At 50.5% G+C, this 27,308-nt stretch overlaps 1 protein-coding gene across 1 annotated transcript in view; it reads right to left on the bottom strand.

The window, feature by feature from the left end:
* Positions 1 to 688: 688 nt before the first annotated feature.
* The window catches only part of STX8 (syntaxin 8), an 87,759-nt gene continuing 61,139 nt past the window's right edge, over positions 689 to 27,308 (bottom strand). The window contains exon 8 of the mRNA XM_056506128.1: positions 689 to 1,726. Within this exon, the coding sequence (XP_056362103.1) occupies positions 1,659 to 1,726 (68 nt within the window). The 3' untranslated portion in view covers positions 689 to 1,658. The remainder of the gene's footprint in view (positions 1,727 to 27,308) is intronic.

The raw sequence follows: 27,308 nt of genomic DNA, 5'->3' as shown, positions 1-27,308 counted from the left end.
ACACAGCACCACCCACGACAGGTGAAGAAGAGAAGCTGTGGATCCCTGGGAATGTTCAAGGTTAGACTGGACAGGGCTTGGAGCAACCTGGGCACTGGAAAATGTCCCTGCCCCATGGCACGAGATTTAAAGTCCTTCCCATCCAAACCATTCTGGGATTCTGTGTATTCCTCAGGAGCTCCCTGCCTCTGCTTCCTGCAGAATTCCATCTTCTTCCTTGGCTCTCATCCTCAGAGCCTGGAGTGGTGGGGTCCAAGCTCCAGCCAACACCTGCACCCTGCAAGGAGACAACTGAGGGTGATCTGCAGTCACCAAACCCTTAACAAAGGGGGCAGTGCCCAAGCCCAGTCTGGGGAAGCTGAGTCCAGAAGGGCAGAAGGGATTTGTGCCAGCCAAGAGGGGCCAAGGCACCAGGACACCTGGTTCCACCTCCCAGAGCAGTGCTGGATGTGCTGTGTGGGCAGAGGGAGGTGAGTGCCACAGCCAGGTGGGAGCTGGAAAGGAGACACCAGCTGGGCAGGTGAGGGCCAGCCCTTGCAAGTCTCACAGATCTGTCATCATACACACAAAGTCTGACAGAATAGCTTACTTCCTTCTCCAGAGCAGCTCTTAAGATATGGCAGCATTGGATAAATCATTCACAGATAACACAAGATAGTAGAAAACAATAAAACCCCAAGCAGAGAAATTGTATATAAATGGATCAGCTTTAATCAGTATTTATTGCTTGCTCTATTAATCCTGAAATCAAACCGGCATGTGTAACAAAATAATTATTCTCTTGGCCAGAAGCAAACATTTAATACTTCCTTTTCATTAGTTTTGAACCAGGTAATCTTTCCTCTCAGCTGTAGAAGGGTGTGAGAAGCTGTCAAAGGAAGAGACAGAGCTCGGTGAGGACGTTAATTCTGGTGCATGTCCCAGGCCAGGCTGGCAGAGCCCCTGGGAGCACTGAGGGCAAAGCTCTCCACTCACAGGCTGGGCTGAGTCCTGCTGCTGCTTAACTCCCATCCCTGGAGATCAGGAACTCACCAATGACTCCTTCCCTGGAGATCAGTAACTATCCCTGGAGATCAGTAACCCACCATTCCTCCCCACCAGGGCTGAGCACTGACTCAGTCACAGCATTCTGTGCAGCCCATGGGCTCCTGCAGGGCTGTCACTTCCCAACCTGTGAGAATCCAGGTGCAGTCATTCCCCAAGACTATTCCTTGAAAACCATGGAGCATTTTCTCTCTGAAGGAGGGATCCTGAAGCAGGGGAACATTGCTGTTCTCCAAACCATTCCTGGATTTTGGTGTTTGAAGCCCCTGGGATGTCTGAGCTCAGGAAGATGGGCAGGGCAGCAGCACCAGTGTTGTTCCCAGATGCAGATGCAGGAGAGGTGGGTCCATCCTACAGCTGCAGCTGCCTGGATGCCAGAGGGAGGTGGGAAGAATGGGACAAAATCCTCTTTTCCCACTGAAATCCTCCAGGTCCCACAGAGCTCCTCAGCCACGCTCCAAGGAGTTGGATGCTGCTGGATGCTGCTTCAGCCTGCTGCTGTGGAGCTCATTCCCAGCTGTGGAGTTCATTCCCAAGGATGGGGTGAGTTCATTCCCAGCACACAGCAGGTCCCTCCCTGGAGCCCTGGTGCTCCCCTGGAGAGCTGCTCCAGGTTACCCCGTCGGCCAGAGCGCGACCACGGCGATGGCGACGAGCAGCAGCACGATCACCACCAGCATCCCTGCAGGAGACACAACCAGGGTTAGGCTGCTGCCTTCAGCATTTACAGACGGTTTCTGTGGTTAAATTCCTCCTCCTCCTGGGAAGGACTCCCCCTGCTCACCCCGACAGGCCTGCACTCTGGGGATGAGCAGAGACCTGGACCCAAACCCACACTGGCAGAGCAGCTCCTTCTCCTCCTGATCCTTCAAATCAGTATTTCCCAGCAGTGCCTGTGGGGTATCTTCCTACCTGAACATCTGCTGTGGAAACATCAAGGGATGTGTTTAACTCACAGCCAGGCTGGTGGAGCTTTGCTGGAATCCCTCTGTACCATCCCACTGGGGCAAAGGATTATTCTGGAGGAAATCCAAACTGCACCAGGAAATTGTTTCCAACACAAAGTCCTCTGTGCAGAGCTGGGCTTTCAGGCATGTACCTGATGTGGGGAAACAGGGATCATCCAGCTCTGGAGAGAATCCCACAGCCCTGTGCCCCAGCTCTGCCTGTGGCTCCATGTGCCACATCCTGCCCCAAAACCCACAGGATCCCTACAGAAGTTCATGACAAACGAGATCCTACAAAATGAGATCCCCCTCCCTTCTTAACTCCCCATTTCCCAGCAGGAACTCTCCCCTTTCTCTCCCATTTTTTAGAGGAAAGGAAGAAATGTTTTAGTGAGAACATCCTGGATTCACCTCCCAAACCACCCCAATAATCAAACTCCTTACCCAGCTGGATCACTGTGCTGGGCACTGGCATCACACCCATGGGCACACCCTGGGCTTAAAATGCTTTTAATTGAGAGGCTCTTACTTGTGTTCAGTATCTGCTGTGAGCTGTCTCCCAGCCCCAGCTGAGGGAATGCAGAGGGTTCCAAGAGTGGAAAACCTGTCCCTTCCTCTGCTCTGCTCACTAAGGACTATTACTCAACCACTTACAGTATTTACAAGTCCAGCTCATGGCAATTAAAAAAGGATGTATTGAAATAAACTCCTCTTTCCAAGCTGGAAAAGGATATTAGACACTGTGTTTTGTAAATAGTGTCATGTTTTCTGTGCAGAAACTGTTCCTCTGCCAGGGGCCAGGATTTTTTTCCAGGGAAATAAGAGTTGCCACCAACAGTATTTTTTTTCTTTTATGCTCAGCTGAAACCATTAGTGATCCCATCCAGGCCTGGCCCCTGGCAGTGAAGCCATCCCCCCTGTCCTGTCCCTCCATCCCTTGTCCCCAGTCCCTCTCCAGCTCTCCTGGAGCCCCTTTAGGCTCTGGAAGGGGCTCTGAGCCCTCCCTGCAGCCTTCTCCTCTCTAGGCTGAACAGCCACGACTTTCTCACCCTTTTAGTCTCCTATTTTTTACACCTTAATATACATTTTGGAGTTTTCAACAGAGCCAGAAGCAAATAATTTGCCTAAATAGGGAAGAAGTAAGATCTGATAAAGCTGCCACATTCCGATTCTCTGTTATGTTTTGCACTGGAGGGAGAAGTTTTAGAGGGTGCAAATCCTTCACACAGTTTCAGTGTAACAGAGTTTATGGACTCCAGCAATTAAGAGACAACCGAGATCAGCTGCTTGGAAAATGCTCCATAGGTGTGAATTAGTAATGATACAGAGGGGAGTTAATGGGGTGTAATTATTCCTTGACGAGTCCCATGAAAAACTGCACATAAACCCCAAATTATTCCCCAGCAGGAAGTGGAGAAGGTGGGGGACTAGTAAAGGATTGCTAATGGGCAATGCTGAGTGAGGGAACTGCAGGGCAGGCCAGGGCAGGGAGGGAGGGGACAGCAGGATGAACTAAACCTCCTTTCACTGACTGGCACCAAGAACCTGCAGTGGCCAAGGGCTCTCCTTGTCCCTGAGGTGGGAGCAGCAGAGCTGCTGAGCCCAGGGACACCAAACCAGGAGCACACAGCACACACATCTCCTGCACCAGACAGAGCAGATGGTACACACATTTCTCCCCCTGTACCACAGAACAGCAGATTAGAAGGATCTGAAGGTTTTAAACCTGAGTGTTTCATGTGCTTTCCCCACAAAAGCTGAGGATAGGATCTGACAGGAATTCTGCATTCTGAGCTCCCTGCCTGCTTTGCCTTTTTTTGCTCAAATGCTATGAAATATAAATATTCCCTTTGACAAGCAACCCTCAAAGAGAAGTTCAGGAATCAAAGCCATTCTTAAAGTCAACAGGAGTGGGAAGAGAACAAAGGAAAGATTCTCGTGCAAAAGGAAACAGTGCCAGGAATCCAAATCCAAACTGCATCTCCCAGGGAAAGGTGGGAAGCAGAAACCTCTGTGCAATTACAGAGCAAATAATTAAGGCAGGCTGAACTAAATGCCATGCTCCTGCAGTGGGGCAGTGCTCCAGCTGCTGATCCAGCTGCTGATCCAGCTGCTGAGGAGCAGGGCAGGAATGCAGGGAGCACATTCCCAGCCTGCCCTGAGTTCCAGGGCATATTCCATGGCAGGATGGGGATCTCCCCAGCACTCCTGGAACTCTGGCACCCACATGGCTCTGCAGGGCTTGATGTCACTGCTGAGCTCAGATGCTCCTCTGCTCATGCCCCCAGTCCCTGGCTCAGGGGGGTTCAGTGCTCCAAATATCACCAAACCTTTTCCAAATAAAGACCCAATTTTTAGATACAAGATAGAAAAAAAGGGTTTAATTACATGTAATTTAGGTGAATATTGCTCTTTGGTCTTTCTCAGCTGCTCTGTCCAGCCCTGAGAGCAGAGGACTTGGGATTTACACCAGCCCAAGTGCCCAGGCCATTCCCTGTCCCCAGGATTTGTCATCTCTGAGGGTCACTGGTTTGGGTTCCTCATGGACACCCTTCCCACTGATTTACTCCCCAACCACCAACTTTCCAGCTTGGGTTCATACAGAAAAGCAAAACCTCGAGGTCTGAATCCACCTGGAGGGCATCCAGGAGAGGAATGTCCAGCCCAGCTGGTGCCTTACCCAGGGCAGATGCTGAGGGGTGATGTCCCCTCTCCATGGGTGCCCAGCCCCGGGCTCTCCTCCAGCCTGGAAGCAGGTTGTGGGACAGCCCCTCCCCACAGGGAGCATCCCTCCTTTGGGCAGGTTTGGCCTAAGTGATCCCATCTGTCATCCCCAAATCCACCCCAGCTGGAGCCCTGGGAAGTGGCAGTCCTTGGGTGAGCTGGGTGCTGCAGTGGGCTCAGGACTGGGATATTCAGAGAGCAAACACAGCCACGTGGCCATTGAGTCCTGAGGACTCAAGTAAATGCTGATTTCAGCCCATTAAAAAAAATATCTAAGGCATGTGCATGTGTGTGTGTGTGGCCAAGTCCTCTGCCCTGACTTCACAATCTGCAAGGTTGCATCCAAATCCATTTCAACAATATCCAACTTGCATCTGGCAAATCCCACCCCAAAAATGAGATGTGTCCATGGCAATGCCCTGGCTCTGTGCCTGCAGAGAGGTGCAGGGAAGGGTGCTCTGCAGTCTGTCAGTGAGTATTTCTGAGAACAGCAGCTGTCCTTGGGGTTTTCCCAATCTTTCCTGCTGTTTGAGTGTAGTGTCATTCCCAGGTTCCACACTGGTGTCTTTTATAGATGATAAAATAATAATAAACAGCATGCTCGGACTTTAAAGAGCCTGTATAGCATTACATTATCTGGGAAAAGCAGCTTGGTTTAGGCCAAGGAAGTTATATTCCCACAGAACTGTCTATCCAGAAGTTTATGAAGAAGTCTTCTTTTATAAGGGACATGGAGCAGTAACTTATAAACACATAATCGTTGTTTTATAGGGCAGCAGGGAGGCAGGGCAAGGATGGGAGCTTCAGCAAGGGGCTGCAGAGGCCTGGCTGCTTTCCTTGAGGACTTCTCTTTAATATCACAGTTTTAAAGAACCCAAATTTTATCTGCTGTTTCAGTAAGTTAATTTTAAGCCCGTGTTGCCAGATATATGGCAGAAACCCTGCCCAAAACCCTTCAAAGTCCTGCTTTGAGGCAGCAGAGAACCAGCTCAGAGGCTGGCTCTGAACCCTCTGCACATACCTAAAGCACTGCTTTCACATGGCAAGCACCCCAAGAAATCCATCTTGCTGTCCCTTCTGCTCCCTACAAAAAGAGCCCAACACTTTCTCCCCCAAAAGCCACAAAAATCCTTTCCCTCTAACATCTTCCCCGAGCCGGGTATTCAATTTGTGCTGCATTAAGAAGCACTTGAGCAGAAATCCCACGCTATGAAGCTGGCTGGTGTGTAAATCCAGCCCTGATTCCTACACCTGCAGCACTGAACCCACCTCTCTGGAGGTTTTCTTTATTAGTTTTGTGACAGCCAAACGTTTTCTTGGGCGAGAGGGCCGGGGAACGCTCCTTCCCCAGAGGAACCCGGCCCTTATTGCTTTTGACCTTCCTTTTCAACTGCTCTGCCTGGAGAAATTTAACACTGCTATTGTACCTCTCAGCCCTGACATCAAAATCATTGGCAGTTCTCAGAGAAATCAAGACCAGGCTCGGTGAGCAATTATTAAAGGCTCCAAATGTTCATGTGCTTCACTGGGTCTAGAGGAGGGGAAAAAAGGCACTTCTCAAAAAAGCTGAGCTCGTTGGAAACAACAACTATTGCATTATTAATTCCTTATTTGGAAGAAAGAATAGCCCAGGTCATTCCTATGTGAGATGAAAAACTCTTGGTCTGTGAGTTATTGCACATTTGGAGCTGTTCATGCGATGCCAGATTAACCTGAAGAAACCATTTATCTGAGGCAAAGGTGCAGACTTTGTTTATGCACATTAACTCCTCAGTCAACATTATTTCACACGCTAGAAATTGCATTTTTGTGGGGTTTGGTCATCTCAGGTTGGAGATAGGATTCCCTCTGGGGCACACACATGAGTTTGGTGCTAACACAAGCTTTGATCAGGGCATGGAGATACCACTGACAGAAGGGCCTGTGGGCAAACAGAGAGGGGCTAAAACCCAGCAGGATGAGAACCATCACTATCAGAAAACAAATGTCAGATTAACCCCAGAAGCAGCGTGGAGTGAGTTTTCATCCAAACCTTTATGACTCCAGCAACTGAATAATCCCAAACTTCGGGTCCCAAGCCCCATGTGCAGCCTGGCTGAGGGCAGGGAAGTGAGCTAAGTGTTTCTCTTGATCCATTATTGTTATACTTCAATTTGCTTCTTTTTTAATCTATTTTTCAAATTACAGATGCATGCCAGGTAATGCCCTGAACTTCTTCCAAGCACAACTGCACCGAAATCCCAAATTCCTTCAGGGAGCAGCACAAACCCAACCTCACCAAGAGCTCAGGGCTTTGGCCACAGGCTCCAGCTGCTGCTGGTGTTCCAGCAGCCCTGGGGCTCAGCTGCTCCATGGGGGGGTCATCTCCTGCCTTTGGAAGGCTCAGCTCCAATGGGTTGAGGTGCCACATCTGACTCTGTGTCTATTAAACAATTCCTGAGCCTCCTGCACTGCCCTGAGAACCAGAAGTCAGGAAGGGCAGCTCAAAGGCAGGAAAGTTTCCCATGGAAATTAGGAAATTTAAATTATTTTACCTTCTGAGCCACCAGAAGTGAAGCTCAGAGACAGGCAAGACATTTGTTTGGAGCTGAAGACAAGGCAAGAGCACAGCAAGAACTGAACTGTCACAAGTGTTAACTTCCAGAGGATTCTGTGGGAAAGGGAACACTTTGAGCTAAATTTGTATCTCCTTTAAATAGCAGCAGGTAGCTGGGAGAGGACAATGGTGGAGAAATGGTTCATGCACCTCTGAGACACAATGACTGAACTGAGAGCTTTAGAGCAATCCACACCTGAACACCTTCTGCAAAAATACTGGGTAATAAAATCATTTCCTGGACTCACCATGGCATGAAGAGCAGGTGTGAGAGGCAACAGCTTCCCCAAGTGATCCCCATCCCAAAAACCCCAAATCAACCCAAAACTGGCAATCTCAACCCATCTCTGCCTGCTCTGAGGGGTGGGCAGATCAGAGCTGTGCAGACCACCCAGATCACTTGGTTCCAAAACTGGAACCATCCTCATGGTTTTTCCTTTTGTTCTTCTGGAGTGACTTCACAGACTTTCCTTGCTTGGCCCACACCATCATCAGACTCTCTCCAGCCCCAGAGGTCATGGCAGATGTGGCCACTGGATTTCTTTGCATGTGGCTTATTTTTCTTCCCCTTTTTTTAATTAAACAAGCACACACAGACACAGAGTTTCCCACTGTCCTTCCTCCAAACTCTCGGGCATCCTTTCCATCACATCAGGGACACCACGGAGCATGAGCAGCTGAGGAACACTCAGCATTTCTGAGCAGCCTGGAATGGGACCTGTGAAAGTTTCACAGACCTCATGTGCACTGAAGGTTTCCCAGGAGAAAGGAAACAAAGCAGCTCTAACAAGAGCACAAAGGTTCTAAAAATCCCTTATTTCATATGAGGGTCACTCAGTTCACTCAGGTGAAACCAAGTGTGTCACCTGAACCCTTCTGCTCTGCAAAACCAGCAGGAAGGGTGAGAAAGCACAGGTTTAACTGGGATATCCCCATCTCCACCAGAAGATATCCCCCCATGCCAGAAACAACGAGGAACAGAAGGGTTTGCCACGAGCTGTGCCATGAACCTTCAGGAGCTGTGCTGGGGAGAGCAGCTGGGATCAGGGCATGCAGGACAGCCAGGGAAAGCTCTCCTGGCAAGAACATAACACCTCAGGGAATCCAATGGGAAATCCAGCCAGGTGGGACCTTCTGCAGCTCCAGTCACAGGTCACTGAAGAGCTGCTCAGTGCACTCCAAACGTGGGAGACTGAGCAGCCCTGGCTGCAGGAGCCACCAGCCTGAGCCAGTGCCAGGATGGGCTGTGTCCTGAGGGCTGGGGTTCCTCCCAAATCTGAGCCTCCATGGACCTTCTCCAGCTCAGCCTCCTGCCCAGCCCCAGCCCAGCTGGCAAACTCCAAAGGGTTTTCCTGAAAGGAAGGGTCACAGCCCAGCTCTGCTACCTGCAGCAGGCTGGGAACAGGCAGAAGCTGTGACAGATGATCTCAGCAGGGAACTGCATCTCCTGCACCACTTTCTCCAGTAAAAACAAATGGGCAAAGAAAAATAATCAAATGAAAGGCCAGCTCTACTGGCCTGGCACAGAAGGGACATCTGCCCACGTCCATCTGCCACCAGCCCCACACCCCAGCTTTGTTTTTGGTGGGGTCACTTTTCTGCCATTGTAGCTGCCTGAACTGCCCCACCAGGACACCAGGGCCAGACAGGGAAAAAGGTGGGAACGTGGGGAGAAGGAGCAGGCAACCACCAGCTCTGCTTAGATGCATCACTAAATTGTCCCATCAGGCTCTTAAATCACTTGGGAAAGGATTATCTTTTGCCTCTGCCTTTGTTTTTCACTCTGGCAAATGCTGGGATTGCTCCCTCCCTACTTCCATGGACGTATTACAGCATGAAAACACTTCCAAAATGTTTCAAGCATCACATGAGAAAAATAAACAAGAAATACAAATAATCACAGCTCAGTCAAACTAGCAGAACAACAACCCTGCAGTTTTGCTGATCCATCTGAACCCAGCAAGAAGACCTACAGCACAACAAAGATCATATTGTGTTCATATCAGTCATTTAAGGTCAGATTAAGTGTTCCTGAAGGCTGGTCCATATGTCTCCAATTTTCCAAAGTGCCCTGCTCACCCAGGAATTGTAGGGACTTTTGAAAATGGGCTGCTGGCTCCCAAGTGCCCAGGATGCTTGACTGAGTGGCCAGGAGGGCTGAGATTTCCATACAAATTGCAAAGCTCCTAAATGGCTTCCTCAGCACAGGGCCGGGGGTGGAAACGGGAGAATATTTAATGATTAGTTCCTTATGGCTCCCACATTCTTGAAGCATATTTCTTGCAGTCCCTGGAACACTCCTGCATTCTTGATTGCAAAATGGCAATAAGTGATTTCCTTTAAAAGCCTTGTCTTTTATTGGAATACTAAAAATACCCCACTAGCCCCACTGCACTGCACTCCCTCTCTTTCCTGGACAGGCCCCATCAACCCTGATGTATTCTATTTTGAAGACAGCAATAAACATTTCAGCATGGGCCGTTCAATCCACTTCATAATAGATCTTGCATTTCCACTGGAGCCCTTCTAGCACCATAAATCATCTTTACACAGACTTAAGTATGAGAAACTCCAGCTCAAAACCAGAATGGACTTTTTTTTTTCTTTTTAGAAAATAAGAATGGGCACAAACCAGTCAGGAATTAAATGTGTGACAACTTTAAACATGAAACCACTGGGCTGAGCCTGCAAAGCTGGGCTGCTGCAATGGTCAGAACCACACTGTGCAGTGCTGCTTCAGTCAATCCACTTGACACAAACCTTGGTGGGGGTGAAGTTCAGAAAAAATTCCCTGCACATCCACTCCATCCAAACAAACATGGCTTTCAGATCTGGGAGATCTGGCTTTCAGAGCTGGCTGCTGCTGATTTTAAAAGCCACAGATGAAGATTAATGACACTGCACGCCTGAACTGCTTCCACACACCCAAAACTCCTTTTGTTTTTCCATCCATACAGACTGGAAGCCCAAACTGTTCTCCCTCTGCTCATGATGTCTCTCTCCATCTGCTCCAGACCTCGGAGAACAGCTCAGAGACAATTCCAGGTGCACAGCAAGGAGGCTCCAGCCTGAGGTCCTGCTGAGCCAAGGAGCTTCACCAGGAACAGCAGTTGAGCAACTGTGACCAAGAAGTGTGACAGGAGCAGCCAGCCCTGCTCAGCCTCCACCAGCAGAGCCCTTGTGCGTGCAGGAGGCAGCAGGGATGGAATTCCCCCAGAAAGGGGAGGTCTGCAGGACCAGGTGCCTGAGCAGCCCCGAGCTGCTCCCCCAGCACGGTCTCTGCTCTCCACACCCAGGGGCTCTGCTGGAACCTGACCTCAGACCTGCTGCTCACACCTTCACTCTGCTCCAGCCATTTCCTGGAGTCCCCCCAGCCCCTCAGGCACAGGCTGAGCCCAGCTGCTGGATGAAACCCAAGCTGCAGCCTTCACCCAGCACAGCCCAGCACAGGGACGTGGCTACTCCTCCACAGTCCCAGAGGAAAGTGAACCTGACTTCGGTGGTGTGGCTGGTCAATCCCATCACTGCTGCCACATGGATGGCAGCTCCTGTTCCATCCAGCCAGCAACAGGCTTGCTGGGCATCAGCTTCCCTTTCTTGGGTGAATCTCACTTCAAGGAGCCCTTCCCCACCTGCAGCCAGGCTCTACAAAACAACAGCTGCATCTGTGTCAGGAGTTCTCCAGGCAGGCTGACAGAAACTGGGCTGAAACCATTTGTCCCAAGTGGTATTGGTGTTCAAATCAATGCAGTTTCACCTAAATGTTTATGGAGCCACGTGAGAAGATGCCAAGGTTGTTTTTTTTCAAGCATTTATTTTCAGTTAACTCATTCCATGAATTTTATCTGAAATCTCCTACTCCAAGAGCAAGGACATGCTCTGGAGTCATCACTCATGATAACATCCAGAGGAGATGGATCATGGAAGGTTCTGGTACAACTCAGTGCCCCAGGCAGGGCCACGTTAGGGAGCTGGGCTGGATGATCCTTGTGGGTCCCTTCCAACTTGAGATACTTCATAATTCCACAGTTCTAGGACCAGGCTCAGACTGCTCAGGGCTTTGTCACCCTGAGCCTTGGAAAGCCCCAAGGACATGGAGCTGTGGAGGGAGCCCACACTATATTCCCTGGAAACCCAACCAAAGATGTGCCCATTGCTCCTCAAGGGAAGGCACTTCCCAACCCAGCAAAGCTGCTCAGGGAAGCCCAGCACAGCAGGGACTGAATGCTGCAGTGGGAAAGTGCTTCACCTCAAACACAACCCTAAGGAAAGGAAAAATCCCTGGCGTCTTCCTGGCTGGATCCTTAAACATTCAGGTGAAACTTGCTTGATTTTAACATCAAAACCACTTTGGATTAAGAGTGTTTCACCCCAGTTTCTGCAGGGGTGTAGCAGCCTGCCTGGAGAATTCTTGACACAGATACAGCTGTTATTTTGTTGAGAATTGTGTTTTCACAACTCTAAGAACAATCCTGCTTTTAGAAACTTGCTCAACCTTTGGCAATGCAGCCTAATCAGCAGAGAAAACTGCAGAAACCAGCAACCAAATACTCCTTATTAATACCATTTACAGCTGCTAGCAACTACAAGAACCTTCTAAAAATGCCAAGGGAAACAGGGTGGGTGAAACAATCCCTTGCAAACAACTGAGCCAACATACACAAGAATTGTGATAAGAAATTAGGTTTGACTTGCACAATCACTTTAAAAGTTTTTGGAAAAAGGAGTCTGAAGAGCAGGAGGCTGATAAAATAACAGAGTTCAGTAGCAATGTGAAAATTTCCTGCCCATGGAGTAGGGAATTCAATCCTTGCTGAATTCTTGACATCATTTAGATGTTAACAGAAGTTTCTTCTCCAAAAAAAGAAGACAAGGCATCTCTTAAAGCCCACACACAGATCTCTGACTCCTATATGCAGAGTACTATACAGAACTATTTTGGTTTTGGACGACTGCATTGTCTCATGTGTCAGGATGACTATTGGATTTTCTTTTATTTTTTAATTTCAGCCTCGAGCAGAGCCAAACCTGAACAATTTATGCACGTGCAGTGCAAGAGGTCCCCTCTCATTTTGTGTCAAAAAAAAAAAAAGAAAAAAGAAGAGAAAGGAGGAGGGAAAACCCACAGTATCATTTCATCTCTGTACCTTCCTAAAACCTGAGAAGTTAATAAGCCCTTAACTGCAGTTCCCTGCTTTTGCCTCCCCACATGACAGCTCCAAGCTGCCCCAGCAGCTGCACAGAAAAAGCCTTCAAAGGAAAGAAGGAAATTTCTGAGAACAGTGTGCTGAGCAGCCCCTGGCCAGGGTGACAGGAGCAGGGCAGAGCTGGTGACACTGCTGTGGCACTGCCATGGGCACAGCTCTGTGCCCCACTCCCAGTGGGGACTCAGGAGAGCACCAGGAGGAAATGCAGGATGATGAAAAAAGAAGAAAAGAAAGAAAAGAAAAAAGGAAAGGGAAAGAAAAAAAAGGGAAAGGGAAAGGGAAAGGGAAAGGGAAAGGGAAAGGGAAAGGGAAAGGAAAAGGGAAAGGGAAAGGGAAAGGGAAAGGGAAAGGGAAAGGGAAGGAGAAAGATTTTTTTTTTTCTTTTAAAGAGATCAAGATGGTTTGGAAAACCTTCTCTGGTGCCCAGAGCAGCTGTGGCTGCCCCTGGATCCCTGGCAGTGCCCAGGGTCAGGCAGGACAGGGCTTGGAGCAGCTGGGACAGTGGGAGGTGTCCCTGCCTTGGCAGGAGTGACACTGGATGAGCTTTAAGGTCCTTCCCAACCCAAACCACTCTAGGATTCTATATTTTTCATCCTATTTTCCTTTTGGAGAACGTTTCCTTTTTTCTGCTGCTTAAGGTTATTCCCAGATATGTGTGGAGGTTGACAGAGAAAAAAGATAAATATATAAAGTTAAGGAAAAGAGATCTGTGTAAGGATTGGAGCCTGCTATCAAACAAACAACCAGCATAAAAATATTTGGAAGCCATAAGATGCCTGATTTACTAATTTCTTTATTTTTCCTGGAGTCTAATTCTATGGTTAAACCTACAGAGCTTTTCCCTCACACTAGCAGGGGGAGAAGAAACCCTCCCAGCAAGGAGCACATAAATCTCCCTGGATCATTTGTCTGAATCCTGCTCCTGCCCAAACACAGGATGCTCCATATGCTTTTGCAATAGCTCTGCTTTGATAGAATTACCAGAACTGTCCCTTATTCATCATGTTGCCACTACAAGTCCCTCTGGAGTGTTTGCTTATCCCATCCTTTTCCAAACTCTTCCAGTTTCCTCTTCATTTATTAAAAGCTTGCTGAAGATGACCACAGTTAAAGCAAATCCCTGCTACTACAGATCAGAAGGGAAAATAAGGGGGGAGAGAGGGAAAATCACCTTTAACCATGGCTTTTCCTCTATTCCCAGAAGAACCTCCCCAAAACACTGGTTTCAGTCTCTGCTTCCCTGATTGTGAAGCCTGAGCCATGGCTCTTTAAGGTAGCATTAAGATTCAAGGAACACTTTCCTGGATGTTACTGTTAGGGATCATTGGAAGAAATTTGGTATTGGCTCAATCCTTCAGTGCCCGAAATCAATGAGCTTATTGCAGCCTGTGGAGTGTTCTCAGAGCCAGCCTGAAGTGCTCTGCTGGCCGGGGAACAAAGCCTTGGCACCCCGCAGGACTGAACCCTGCTGAGGTGCAAGGCGTTTCCAAACACTCCCAATTAACTAAAAGAATCCACAATTAAGAAAGTGGCAGTCCCTGGGCTGGAAAAGAAAGGGAGTGTTTAGCACAGCACGCAGCCCTCCACATCCCGGCACGGGGGAGGGAGCGCGGCCAAGAGAAGGTGGGGGATGGAGCAGGAGCAATCCTGGGGCACTGGGCACTGCTGCAGTGGGAGCAGGGAATGGCCTGGGCTGACCTCCAGCCCTGCCTTGCTCCTGGCAGGCTCCCTGGGTGCCACGGATCAGCCATGGCTGGGAAGTTCTGCTTGTGAGTGCCATGGACCAGCCATGGCTGGGGGAAGGTTCTGTTCATGAATGCCATGGACCAGCCATGGCTGGGAAGGTTCTGTTCATGAATGCCATGGATCAGCCATGGCTGGGAAGGTTCTGTTCATGAATGCCATGGACCAGCCATGGCTGGGGGAAGGTTCTGTTCATGAATGCCATGGACCAGCCATGGCTGGGAAGGTTCTGTTCATGAATGCCATGGACCAGCCATGGCTGGGGGAAGGTTCTGTTCATGAATGCCATGGATCAGCCATGGCTGGGAAGGTTCTGTTCATGAATGCCATGGACCAGCCATGGCTGGGAAGGTTCTGTTCATGAATGCCATGGACCAGCCATGGCTGGGGGAAGGTTCTGTTCATGAATGCCATGGATCAGCCATGGCTGGGAAGGTTCTGTTCATGAATGCCATGGATCAGCCATGGCTGGGAAGGTTCTGTTCATGAATGCCATGGATCAGCCATGGCTGGGAAGGTTCTGTTCATGAATGCCATGGATCAGCCATGGCTGGGAAGGTTCTGTTCATGAATGCCATGGACCAGCCATGGCTGGGAAGGTTCTGTTCATGAATGCCATGGACCAGCCATGGCTGGGGGAAGGTTCTGTTCATGAATGCCATGGACCAGCCGTGGCTGGGAAGGTTCTGTTCATGAATGCCATGGATCAGCCATGGCTGGGAAGGTTCTGTTCATGAATGCCATGGACCAGCCGTGGCTGGGGGAAGGTTCTGCTTGTGAGTGCCATGGACCAGCCATGGACAGGAAGGTTCTGCTTGTGAGTGCCATGGACCAGCCATGGCTGGGGGAAGGTTCTGCTTCTGCCAGCACTGCATCCCCATTTCCCACCCTGGATCTGGTGGATGCCATGGACCAGCTATGGCTGGGGGAAGGTTCTCTTCCTGCCAGCACTGCATCCCCATTTCCCATCCCAGACCTGGTGGATGCCATGGACCAGCCATGGACAGGAAGGTTCTGCTTGTGAATGCCATGGATCAGCTGTGGCTGGGAAGGTTCAGCTCCTGTGAGCACTGCATCCCCATTTCCCACCCCAGATCTGAGGATGGGCTCCAAAGGAAGGGGGATCTGCAGTGCAGAGAAAATGCTGCCTAGGAAAGCTTCCCACCAACTCCACGTGGGCTCTGATCAGGAAGATCCCCATTTATCCCCCAGATTTTAGGTTGTTTTGAGGACTCTGCTGTCTGTAAAGCATTAACTCAAACCAAGTGATACAATTCTGCTAAAATTACACTTCTAAGCCAACGACGTCTTTCTGAGTCACAGAACAAATATGCCTTTCCATGCACTTTTGGAATTGCAACATGGATTTCATTCTGATTTTCTCCCAGCTCATACAGAGTTTACATAAATGATTTTTCATGTTTATCTTTCCTCAAAAAAACCACTGATCATGTTGGTACTATGCTAACCAAAGGTGGGCTCACCCAGGCATGGGCAGCAGGGAGAGGCCCCTTGCCTGCCCGGGCTCTCCCTGGTCCTGCAGCCCAAGCAGCTCCAGCTCTGCTCAGCTGGACTCCTGCATGCAGTCATTCCCACTGGGAAGCTGTGTGCAGGACTGCAGAAGGCTCCCAGGTGGAGAACTCCCTGTGGGCTGCCCACCTCTGCTCCAAGGCTGCTTCCCAGCACTCTGAGCACAGTGAGCAGGAATGGGGCCATTCCAACAGGCTCTGAGCCCACCTGGGGGCTCTGACCTGCCCAGCACTGGGGCAGAAGCAAAGACAGCCCTGGATCCCTGGAAGTGGCCAAGGCCAGGCTGGACAGAGCTTGGAGCAGCCTGGGAAGGTGCAAGGTGTCCCTGGCCATGGCAGGAGTGGAACAGGGAGATCTTCAAGGTTCTTTCAGACCCAAACCAGTCTGTGATTTGTGATTTGTGAAATCCCAAATAGGCTGGAAACCAGAAAAATCAAAGCAGCTTAATTTTAAGAAGATGGAGCTGGACCCCACCATCTGCACCCACCTTTGTGGCAGCTGGAGACCAAACAGGGGTGAGAGACTCCCTGCCCTGCCAGCACTAGAAGCTCTCCAGGACAGCCCCACCCCTGAGGCACCGAGGGGAGAAGTGACACCACGACTCCTGCCTGGTGTCACCCTGCCAGGGCTGTGTGTGAATGACTCTCAAGTCATGCTAAAAGATTTCTTTTTTTTTTTTAAGGTTTCATCAACTCCTGCCTCAATCACTTCAAAAGCTCCATGCTGCACACGCAGCATTTCAGCAGGAATAAAGTCATCTGCAAATGGTTAATGAAATGCATATTAGGTGCAAACCACTGGGACTGCAGGGACATGCCTGGCAGGGTTTGATTTCAAGCAAGCCACAGAACATGACAGTAATTTAAAATAAAACCTGTACAGTTTATCCAGTGCTTCAGCCTCTCTTTGTGCCTCTGCTCCCATCCCAGCCAGCACAGGCTGACCAGTATTACAGAGCCCATCTCCAAGCAGCAATTTCACTCACAATGTTTGGCTTTAGGAGTAGGCAAATTAAAAACAGAGATGAAGGGATGTTTACCCTTTTATTTTTACCACAATCAAGGTTTGCTGGGAGGGAATCCTAATAAAATTTAAAAGGCAACACTTCTAATGGAGCATCCTTAATTTTAAAATGAAGAGGTGGATGCAGTGATTAGTTTCTGCTTGCTAGCAGCTTTTTTTTTTTTTTTTTTTTTGTTATTTGATATTATTCACTGTGGTTTTCATGGCTTTGAGGAGAGGTTTTTAGCAGGATCAGCTGCCAAGAACATCTCTCAGTTAGCTGCTTTGGTCATCAGTCAGTAGCTGCCATTAACACAGCAGTTTCTATCTGCAAATCCAATAATTCTACAGCTACCAAACATCATTTTCCCTCGAGATTAGTTTTGGTGGAGAAAAACATCCTTTGGAAGGCAAACCATTTTTTAATTTTTTTTTTTTTAATTTTTTTATTTTAGCTATCAAAACACATGGTGTAGCCTGGAATAGAGCTGCCCATAAAAGCTCTGCTCCTCAGCCAGCAAACATGGGAAACCACCAACTCCAGCTGCTCCAATTAACTCCCAGCATCTTCCTCAGAGCCCAGACAATCCCGGGCTACTTGTCATGCAAACAACCTGGGAGCTTCATTCTCCTGGCAAGGCAAGAGGAGGGGTAAATGACTGAGCTAAGGAGATTACTGGGGAAGGAGTCACACTCAGCAGCTTTATGAGATGATTAGAGCCTGGGAAACTCACACCCCAAATCCCCCGGCCCTGATAGTGCACATTCATTACCAGCTCCAGGATCCACTGCCATCAGGAACCTTCCCTGGCAGCATGAAATATTCATTTCCCAATGAACTTCCATTTAGCTGCCCCCCCCCCCCCCACCGCCAAAAAGGAAGATTATGTTAAAAATTGTAGAGGGGAAGAAGCTGCAGCAGCCTTTAGCAAGGCAGCAGTTCATGCTAGAACAAGTCTTTTCAGAAAATCATCAGTGTTTTTGGAGTGAGCCTGGGACCAGCAGCATCACCCAGAGCAGTGATAAGAACCCCCATGGGCAGCTGGGGCTGCACAGGAATTATCTGTCCTGAGCACTGAGCAAACCCAGCCCAGCCCAGCAAAAAGGGGGAAATAATCCCCTTGTGGCAGGAGAGGCAGTGCTGGGGACAGGCTGTGCTCTGGTGGCTCTGGGAGCCCAGGCAGGTCTGGCTGCCCCATGGCAGATGGGTGATGCTCTCTCTGCTCTCATGGTGACCTGGCAGAGCACAGGGACTAAGGGTGGGGATTGCCTGCCTGCAGTACTGGGGCACTGGCAGCAATCCTGACTTTTTGCCAACTCAGGTTCTGGGAGAGGCTGTTCCAGACAGGGCTTTGTAACACTTCATGTTACAAAAGACTCCAAGTTTAACAGGAGTCTATACAGCATTATTCAGCAGCCCTAATTATCTAAATAATTACAACCCCCCATTTTCTGGATCTGTACAAAGTAAAGGGTGTAACCCCATCACACTGGAGAAGGTGAGTGTGCCAAGAGTTCTCCCTCCTACCTGAGGTATTTTTATCAGAGATGTCTTTAAAAATATCTCTCAAAGAAAGTCTCTTATGCAAGAGGTTAGACAGCTCAGGATTCCTGAAATGCAGTCTAGTTCCACCAAGAGAAACTCCACCACCAGGGATGATTTCACCCCTGGTACCTAACAGAACAAACTGCACAAACCCAGTGACCAACCTGAAGGGCTCATGTGCCTGGAACCTGCATGGTGGGACAGCTCTGAAGAGGAAAGTACAAGGCTAAGGACTGCAGCTGAGACAGATGAGGTCATTCAGCCCGAGAAGGCTCCAGGGAGACCTTAGAGCTCCTTCCAGTGCCTAAAGGGGCTCCAAGAGAGCTGGAGAGGGACAAGGGATGGAGTGATGGGGCAGGGGGAATGGCATTAAGCTGAGAGAGAGCAGGGTCAGATGGGAAATTAGGAACAAATTGTTCCCTGGAGGAACACAGGGTGCCCAGAGCAGCTGTGGCTGCCCCTGGATCCCTGGCAGTGCCCAAGGCCAGGCTGGGCAGCAGCCTGGGGCAGGGGTGGGATGAGCTTTAAGGTCCCTTTTCCAACCCAAACCCTTCTGTGATTCTCTGAAGAGCCAAGAGCAGCAATAACACATTTCCTGCCTCCCTGATCCCCATTTCTTTCTTTACTAATGCTGAATGAAGGCATGATGAGATGGGGTCCCCCAGTACCTGGGGTCTCAGGTGAGCCAGCCCAGAGCACAGGCAGGCACTGAGCAGAGCCCAGCCAAGCCAGGCTCAGCTCACACTGGGCTCTGTGTGTCCTGTGCCAAACCAAGCAGGAAGCAGACAGCTGGAACTTGTCCACTGTAAAACTCAGTCAGTCACATCCCATAAAAATACCTGAGTGCTCACCTATTGACACCATTCCCTTCTGGGAGCTGCCACCTCAACTTCCAGGCCATTTAACACCTAAATATTCCCCAATTCCAAGCCCTCTGGTGACTTAACCTTACTGCCAGAGTTGGCAGGACAAAAGATGGCCACCAAAAAGCCATCAGCATCACTTTGATCTTCATTTGCAAAGGAGAGTCAGTTCTACTCTTCCTTCCTGGGAAGACGATCTCCAGTGCTCCTCTGGCAGGCAAAATGCAGCATGGGTTTTGTAAGGGGAGCAAGGCTGGGCATCCTGGAATCACAGAATGGTTTGGGTTGGGAAGGACCTCAAAGCTCATTCCCACCCCTCCATGGCAGGGACACCTCCCACTGTCCCAGCTGCTCCAGCCCCAGTGTCCAGCCTGGCCTTGGGCACTGCCAGGGATCCAGGGGCAGCCACAGCTGCTCTGGGCACCTGTGCCAGCCCTGCCCACCCTCCCAGGGGTTTGGGCAGCTGCCCAGTACCTGAACTCAGCTCCCTCTGTCTCCTCAGGGCTTGCACAGCTCAGAACACAACAAGCCTCCATGCACAGCTCCTGATTCCAGGCAGAATCCAGAGCCCCAGGGCCTGGCTCTGTGCAGGGACAGCAGCTCCTTGCACACACTCTGGGCTCAGCACATCCACTGGCAGACAGGTCTCAGTGCAGCATCCCAGCACAGCAACAGCTTCTCACCACTGGGCAGGGCTGCCTGATCCAAACTGGAGACATTCCTGTCCAGGACAGTTTCTCTGTTAACCACCAAAATTCACACACAAATATGGTGTGAATGCTCCAGAAAGGACAGAGGAGCTCAGGGGAAGAATGAGTTTATCCTGCATTCATGGGCACAGCTGCATCCAGAACCAGAGCAAACAGCACCTCCCAAATACCAAAGCTGATGGCAAACAAACCACTGAATGATGGAAATGGCTCAGAGGACATGGCAAAGCAAGCAAGGAAATGTTAATAATGCTGTCCTTGCCACAATAACCAGTGAAGCAGAAGCAGTGGCACTGGGAAAGGTGCAGAATTGAAGGAATTCTAACTCCAGCAAAGGGCTGAGGTGCAGTGAGAAGCCTGGAGAGCCACTTCTCCCCCACATCCCCCACCCAGACCTGCAGGGCTAACAAAAACTGGAGATCAGCTTTAAAGCTCTGCCCAGCTCCCAAGGGATCTGAGTGTCTTGTCCAAACACACTGTGCCAAATGGAGCTGCTTCCAGGTCTGAAAACACAGAATGCACAATTCACAGGAAGAAATCCCATCATCTCATCTCAGGAAACTGGGAATGTTCCTGTTTATGGCACTGCCTTACCCCATGTTGTAAAATACCCAGCATGAATCATTTGGCACTGCTGCTGTTTTTCTAGAAGGTCTAAATAGGGGGCTTTTCCCCCTCACTTTTCAGTCTTTAATTCAGTATCAAGGTGGGAAATTAATATTTTTGCATTTTACTTAAATGCCAGAATAACATTTGCTGCTTTTCTAGCAGGAATGAGTCACTTTGGCTCCAATGAGATGCTTTTCCAAAGCTTTTTAGCAGCACTGTCACCTTGCTAATGCTCTAGAGCTAAACACAAAACATTGTCTGCTGGGATCCCCCAGACTTTGTAAACACTGGGGCAGAACCAACACATCCAATTCTGCAGGAGCTGGAAACCTCAGAGCTAAACAAAATCTCCAAGCCCAGGGAGAAGCATTAAAGCCAGGAATATCTTCACTTCTAGAGAGGTTATACTTTCCAAACTCCTTGAATTTGGTAGGTTTGGGACAGTTTTGCAAATATGCCCTCCTGACACACATTGTGCTGTGTGAACTCTCACAGGTATCAGAAACAAGCAGCTAAGGAGTAAACACCAGTAAAACTGCAGTTTAACCAGTAAAACTGCAAATTTCCTGTGTCCCATCCATGCTGGACCACAGGGAAAGGGCAGGAGAAAGCAGCTCCTTCCATGTAGGGCAGGACAAATGTAACATCTGAATTACAGATTACAGCTGAGGCACTAGATCAGCTTGACAAAAATTTGGGCTGGCTGAATGGTATCTGCCCATCCTCCACCCCAAATCCCATCCTGGGAGCTCTCCCCAGCCCCTCCACCAAGCCTAGTCTGTGTGGAGGAAATTCCTCAGCATCCATCACAAACTCCTGTCTGGGCTCAGACCCCCAGGCAGCCCCAGCTGCTCCCTGCCCATCTCAAATGGTTTCTCCTTGGGTTATCTGCAGCTTCCCAGAGAGGTAATTGATGAAGACCAAGTGTTTCAGTGTGCATCCAGGGATGTGAGGCATCTCCAGGTGCCAAAAGCCACCTGCAGCTGCTGTCCCTTCAGTTCTTGGCCAGCAAGCCAGGACCAAAGGCCACACCTCATCTTTGGGAGGTGATGACTGCAAAGTGTCCAGCCCTGAGTCAGCACAAGGCCTGGAGTCACCCTTCCCACTGGAGTGGGAGAAACTTTCACCAGACACAAAACAGAGAATGGAACCATGGAATGCTTGCAAGGGACACTAAAGATCATCTCATTCCACCCCCTGCATGGGCAGGACACCTTTCCCCATGCTCAGAGCTCCATCCAGCCTGGCTCTGAGCACCTCCAGGGCCAGGGAATCCCAAACCCCTCCCCACAGAAATGCACTGCCAGGCACCAGCTGTGCACAAACCAGTGTGTGCCCCTTCCTGGGGCAGCCTCTGCCCCTCCACTGGGACAGAGGAAGATCCTGCACAGACAGAGCCCTTCCCACCCCCAGCAACTACTGCTGTTCCCCACACTGGCAGTGCCAGCCCCACAGCAGGGGTGCCCTGTGGCAGGGTGACACCAGGCAGGAGTCGTGGTGTCACTTCTCCCCTCGGTGCCTCAGGGGTGGGGCTGTCCTGGAGAGCTTCTTGTGCTGGCAGGGCAGGGAGTCTCTCACCCCTGTTTGGTCTCCAGCTGCCACAAAGGTGGGTGCAGATGGTGGGGTCCAGCTCCATCTTCTTAAAATTAAGCTGCTTTGATTTTTCTGGTTTCCAGCCTATTTGGGATTTCACAAATCACAAATCACAGACTGGTTTGGGTCTGAAAGAACCTTGAAGATCTCCCTGTTCCACTCCTGCCATGGCCAGGGACACCTTGCACCTTCCCAGGCTGCTCCAAGCTCTGTCCAGCCTGGCCTTGGCCACTTCCAGGGATCCAGGGCTGTCTTTGCTTCTGCCCCAGTGCTGGGCAGGTCAGAGCCCCCAGGTGGGCTCAGAGCCTGTTGGAATGGCCCCATTCCTGCTCACTGTGCTCAGAGTGCTGGGAAGCAGCCTTGGAGCAGAGGTGGGCAGCCCACAGGGAGTTCTCCACCTGGGAGCCTTCTGCAGTCCTGCACACAGCTTCCCAGTGGGAATGACTGCATGCAGGGGTGCCCTGTGGCACTGCCAGCCCCACTCCCTGCCCTGCAGTTTGCCATCACAGCACAGACCCGTGCTCGTGTCCCCTCTGCAGAGGGGCCGAGCTCCACCCATGCCCAGCCCCCTGGGCACAAAGCCTGGGAGTTCCTTAATGATGTCCAAGTGAAAGGCAGCCCTCAAGCATCCCCCTTCCGTCCCACTCCCATCCCTCAAATGCCCACAGCACTGCCCTGCAGCCTGGCCCCAGTGGCTGCTCTGGGATTTTCTGCAGTCAGTGGCAATGCCCTGCAGCCTGGCCCCAGTGGCTGCTCTGGGATTTTCTGCAGTCAGTGGCAATGCCCAGCCTCCTCCCAGCCTCCTCAGCCTCCCCTCATTCCCCTCTGGTTCCAGACGTGTCTCTGGGACAGAAAGCAGGGAACAAAGGGGCTGCTTGTGTGTCAGGAGCCCTCGGAGGGCTGTGTTTCACTGCACCCTTCTCCACAGCAGGCCAGTGTCTGGAGAGCTCCTTAGGAGTATTCATCTCATTAACATTTCCATGAGGGATCAAAGAATATATTAAAAACACACCTAAGTACAATTCCTGCTATGGAACAGGAATATATAAAAAACCTGCTCAGATGCCTTTCCCTGATCCCTGGCACTACTGATGGATAGAAATGCCTCCTCAGGAACCTGGTTTTTATTCCCACCCAAAGTCTCTGCACACACATCCCACCAAGCCCCTGCTCCCCTGTGCTTTTTCCATGTTCCTCCCAGGCAGATCCCAGCCCTGCCCTGGCAGGGCAGCAGGAGCTGGGCTGGAGATGGGATGAATGCTCAGAGCATGAGGCATGGCAGGGCTCGGGGCAGGAATTTCTCCTGGGTGAAGCACAGCAGGGAGCTCTGTGTGCTCAGAGCAGCCCTGCCCTCCTCCAGCCCGGGAATCCCTGCCTGTGTGGGAGCTGCCACACCTGAGCCGAGTGCCAGCCCCCGTGCAGGGCCCAGAGCGGCCCCAGCCCGGCTCTGCCAGCCTCATTAGGGATGCCCAGCAGCACCCCGCCAACAAAGCCACGCCAAACAAAGTGTGGGGAGAAGGGGGAAGGGGGGAGAAGGGGATTTTTTCCCTTTTTTTTTTTCCAAAGAAAGGAGTGCAGAGGAATTCCTCATTCACTGATCTGTAGAATACATTAATATCCCAAGTGTTGGCACAGCCTCCCATGCTCGGGGGACCAACAATGACTCCGAGTCTGGGATCTTCAAATAAACCACCCCTGCTGTCATGGCCACCAGGAAAGAGAATAACAGCAATATTAGCTGACCTTCATTTTGTTGTTTCCCCAGACCTGACTGCTAGACCTCTGTTTGCCTGTTACTAGGATTTCTTGGCTGAAAAATGTGAGCATTTCCTAGACGATAAAGAGGCAGTTTATTAGGTAAATAAACCAGGCCCTAAGCAGCCTCTGCTGCTTGATAATGAGGAGGGAAGGAAAGGCCCAGACCTCCCTGCACCACCTAAAATAACCCCAATCCAGGCTCTCTGACTACCACCATGCATATTTTTCAACAGACAGTTAATGAACAAGAGAAGGTCATTCCAGCCCAGCCAACTTGTGCTCAGAACCATTTGCTGAGAAAACTATAGGCCATAAAAATCCCAGCAGGCACTGTCTGTATCCTATAAAACTGTCCCTCTGTGGAAGCAGATAGAAGTTATTAAAATCAGTGTATTCTTTCAGACTTCTGACAAAAGAAAGCATCAAGGGGAAGATGTTTACAGAGGAGGGGTGGGAAGGAAAAGCTGGGGACAACCAGCAGCATTCCCTGCTTCCCTCAGCCCCAGAAGCCACAGTGACAAACATCATTAATTATCAGGCACACAATGACCCAAGGGTGAGGTGCAAGCTTGCAGCACCTCCCTCAAAAGGTTACAGCAAATTAGAGCCAAGTTTTCCAAGTTTTCCCAATGCATCTCAGAGATAAATGTAATAACCAGGCAGATTCAGAAAGCATGGCCTGGGAAATGAAGTTTCCACTGAAACAGAGCTAGTGGTACTGCCTTCCTTGCCAAAAGAACCATGTTCTGGTGCAGGTTTTTTGAACATTTAGGAGATAAGTATTACACAGGTGCTACTGTGTGTCACAATCCATCTGGGAACGTGGTACAATACAACCTCACACCTACAGAGCCCAGAATCCACCAGAATGTCACACCAAAGCCACTGGCACAAGCTGATCACCCTGCAGCCCCTTCCCTCCCCACCCCACATTCCTGAAGCAGATGATGCCTGGAAAGGCTGACCTGGAACAGAGACTAAAGGAATAAAATTGGAACTTACTGAAAGGATACAGTGCAAGAATATGCAGGCTGTATATTGAGCACCTTTGGCAGGAGAGCATTCCTGCCACCAGCATCCAGCTGGGTTTGCAGACAGGTGTGACATGCCAGGGGCACTCCTCTGCTTTCCCAGCAGGGTGTGAAGTCACTGCAAACAGCAGCTCCAGGGATGGCACAACAGCTTCAGTGTGAGCCCCATGTCCCCCGTGTGCCACCCAGCACCCATCAGCTCTGTGGGACACTGAGCAAAGGATGCAGAGCCCACCTGAAACCCTGGGCAAGCAGACAGGTAGCCCAGGTGACAGTGACATTGAAGGGGCTGCACTCACAGCTTCAGCTGCAGCACAGTGAGGCCAAAGCCCTGGGGTGTTTTCTGCACAAATGACCTGTATTTAAATACAGACCCCTGCCCCAAGTCCCTCTCCAGCCCTCCTGGAGCCTCTTCAGGCCCTGGCAAGGCTCTGAGCTCTCCCTGGAGCCCTCCCTTCTGCAGGTGAGCACTCCCAGCTCTCCCAGCCAGCTCTCTGACCATTTCCCCTCTGGGCTCTCTCCACATCTCTCTGCTGTTGCTCCCCAGGGCTGGGGCAGCTCTGCAGCTGGGGTCTCACAGGGGCTTTGGGGGCCAGAGAACACGGCCAGGGAATATTGAGCTTCTCACCACCAACAGCCCACGTCCTTCTACTCAGGGCAGCTCCCAACCCATCCCCACCCAGGGATGGCTCTGATCCCTGTGCAGGACCCTGCACCTGGCACTGCTGAACCTCCTGAGGCTCACAGGGACCCCCCAGTCTCCTGGGGCTGCTCCCACCTGAGCCCCACATCCCACCCATTCCACAGTGCTCCCAGCACCCTGAGCACAGCACTGCCCTGGCTGGACACCAAAACACAACCACCAACACCAGAGGTGGGATGAACATGGCTTCATTACCACTCTGCTGCAAGCAGGACTCCTGTGTTTGAATGCTGCACACAAATCTTGATTTGCACCTTAAGTCAATACATTTTCTAAAGCAACCCCAGACCTGACAAATCCCCCACAAAGGCAGGGCTTTCTTACTGCTCTTCCCATGTGCCTCAGGACACTTTTCCTCCAGCCCACTGGCACGATGGCAGGAATCCTACTGCACTTTTGCAAAACAAAAAATACTTCAGATCCCAGCCCCTGTTGATTTATATCCCTGGATTCTGGTGGGATCAGCATCCTCCATGCCTCTCACAAAGCCCTGAAGAGACAACATAACCACTTGTCCCTAGCAGACTAATTTCTCCACTGACCACATCCTCAGTGCATTGTGTCCCTGCAGTGCCCGGGGCTCGGGAAGCAGAATTCCAGATGCTGGACCCTCGCTCTGCCCAGGCACAGCTCTGGCTCAGGGCATCCAGGGCAACACCACCAAGAGAGGCTGCAAAAGGCTCAGCACTTGGCAGCCAAAGATTAAGGCAGAATTTCAGTCTGCAGGAATTACTACAAACGTTTAACCCAGATGATTTCCCCAATAATTTAGGTTTTACTGTGGCACGAAATCCCCGAGCCTGAACACCGTTGTATGTCAGCTCGGATCAGGGAGAGCAATTATTTTGTCATTGAGCACATTAGGGAAGAAAAGGCAGAAGGAGGCAAGTTTGAGCCTCTTTGGTAATGTACAAATTAACACATTTCATCACCATTTTCAGAAATATAAATTAATGATTTAATTCTGCAACATGTATCCTTGGAAACCAAGCTGTAAGCAGTCGCCCTTGGGTGTTTCACACAATTTAAGTTTTTTCAGTATTGAAATACAATTAATTGCTTGGCCTTTTGCAGTGATGGGCAGCTTGGGTGAGCAGAGTGCCCAGGGGCTTATTTTCCCACTAGATTTGTAGGATCCCACTCCGTGGGTTGACAACAGCTGCTCTAAATCTCCTGATAGGTATGAACAGGCATGGTGAAGTTCAGTCTGTTTGAACAGCTGCATATGCAAATGTAATTAAGAAGATCTCTGTTGCCTTTTGCTCCCCCTCTCCCCTCACCCTGTCTCCTGATGGGAGGGATGGCATTTCCCTGCTCCAGGCTTCAGCCTCTGCCTGATTTACATCTCACAGCCCAGCTCCAGAAATGCCACTCTCGGGGTGTCCTTTAAATCAGGGGTCATGGGATTACTCTGCAATCTCCACATCCTTGGGAGGAAGCCCTGGGCTCCTGTGCCCCAGGAAAAGGACTTTTCACCTGGTTTCACCCTGGGCTTGTACCACACCTGCTGTGCAGCCTGGATGAACCATTTCACTCCTGTCTCTGTCTGCCATCAGCACCCAGGGATGAAGATTTAGGGAGATGCTCTTGGGTCACCACAGATGGAAAAAAGCACAAGGGAAGGGGCTGGGGACAGAGTGGCTGGAGAGTGCCTGGTGGGAAGGGCCCTGGGGTGCTGTGGCTGGACACGAGCCCAGGGGTG

The sequence above is a fragment of the Oenanthe melanoleuca genome, chromosome 18 (genome assembly GCF_029582105.1).
Source record: "Oenanthe melanoleuca isolate GR-GAL-2019-014 chromosome 18, OMel1.0, whole genome shotgun sequence".
In the NCBI taxonomy this organism is placed as follows: Eukaryota; Metazoa; Chordata; class Aves; order Passeriformes; family Muscicapidae; genus Oenanthe; species Oenanthe melanoleuca.
The sequence above is the reverse complement of the archived record's forward strand: the minus strand, read 5'-3'. Positions and strand labels throughout refer to the sequence as shown.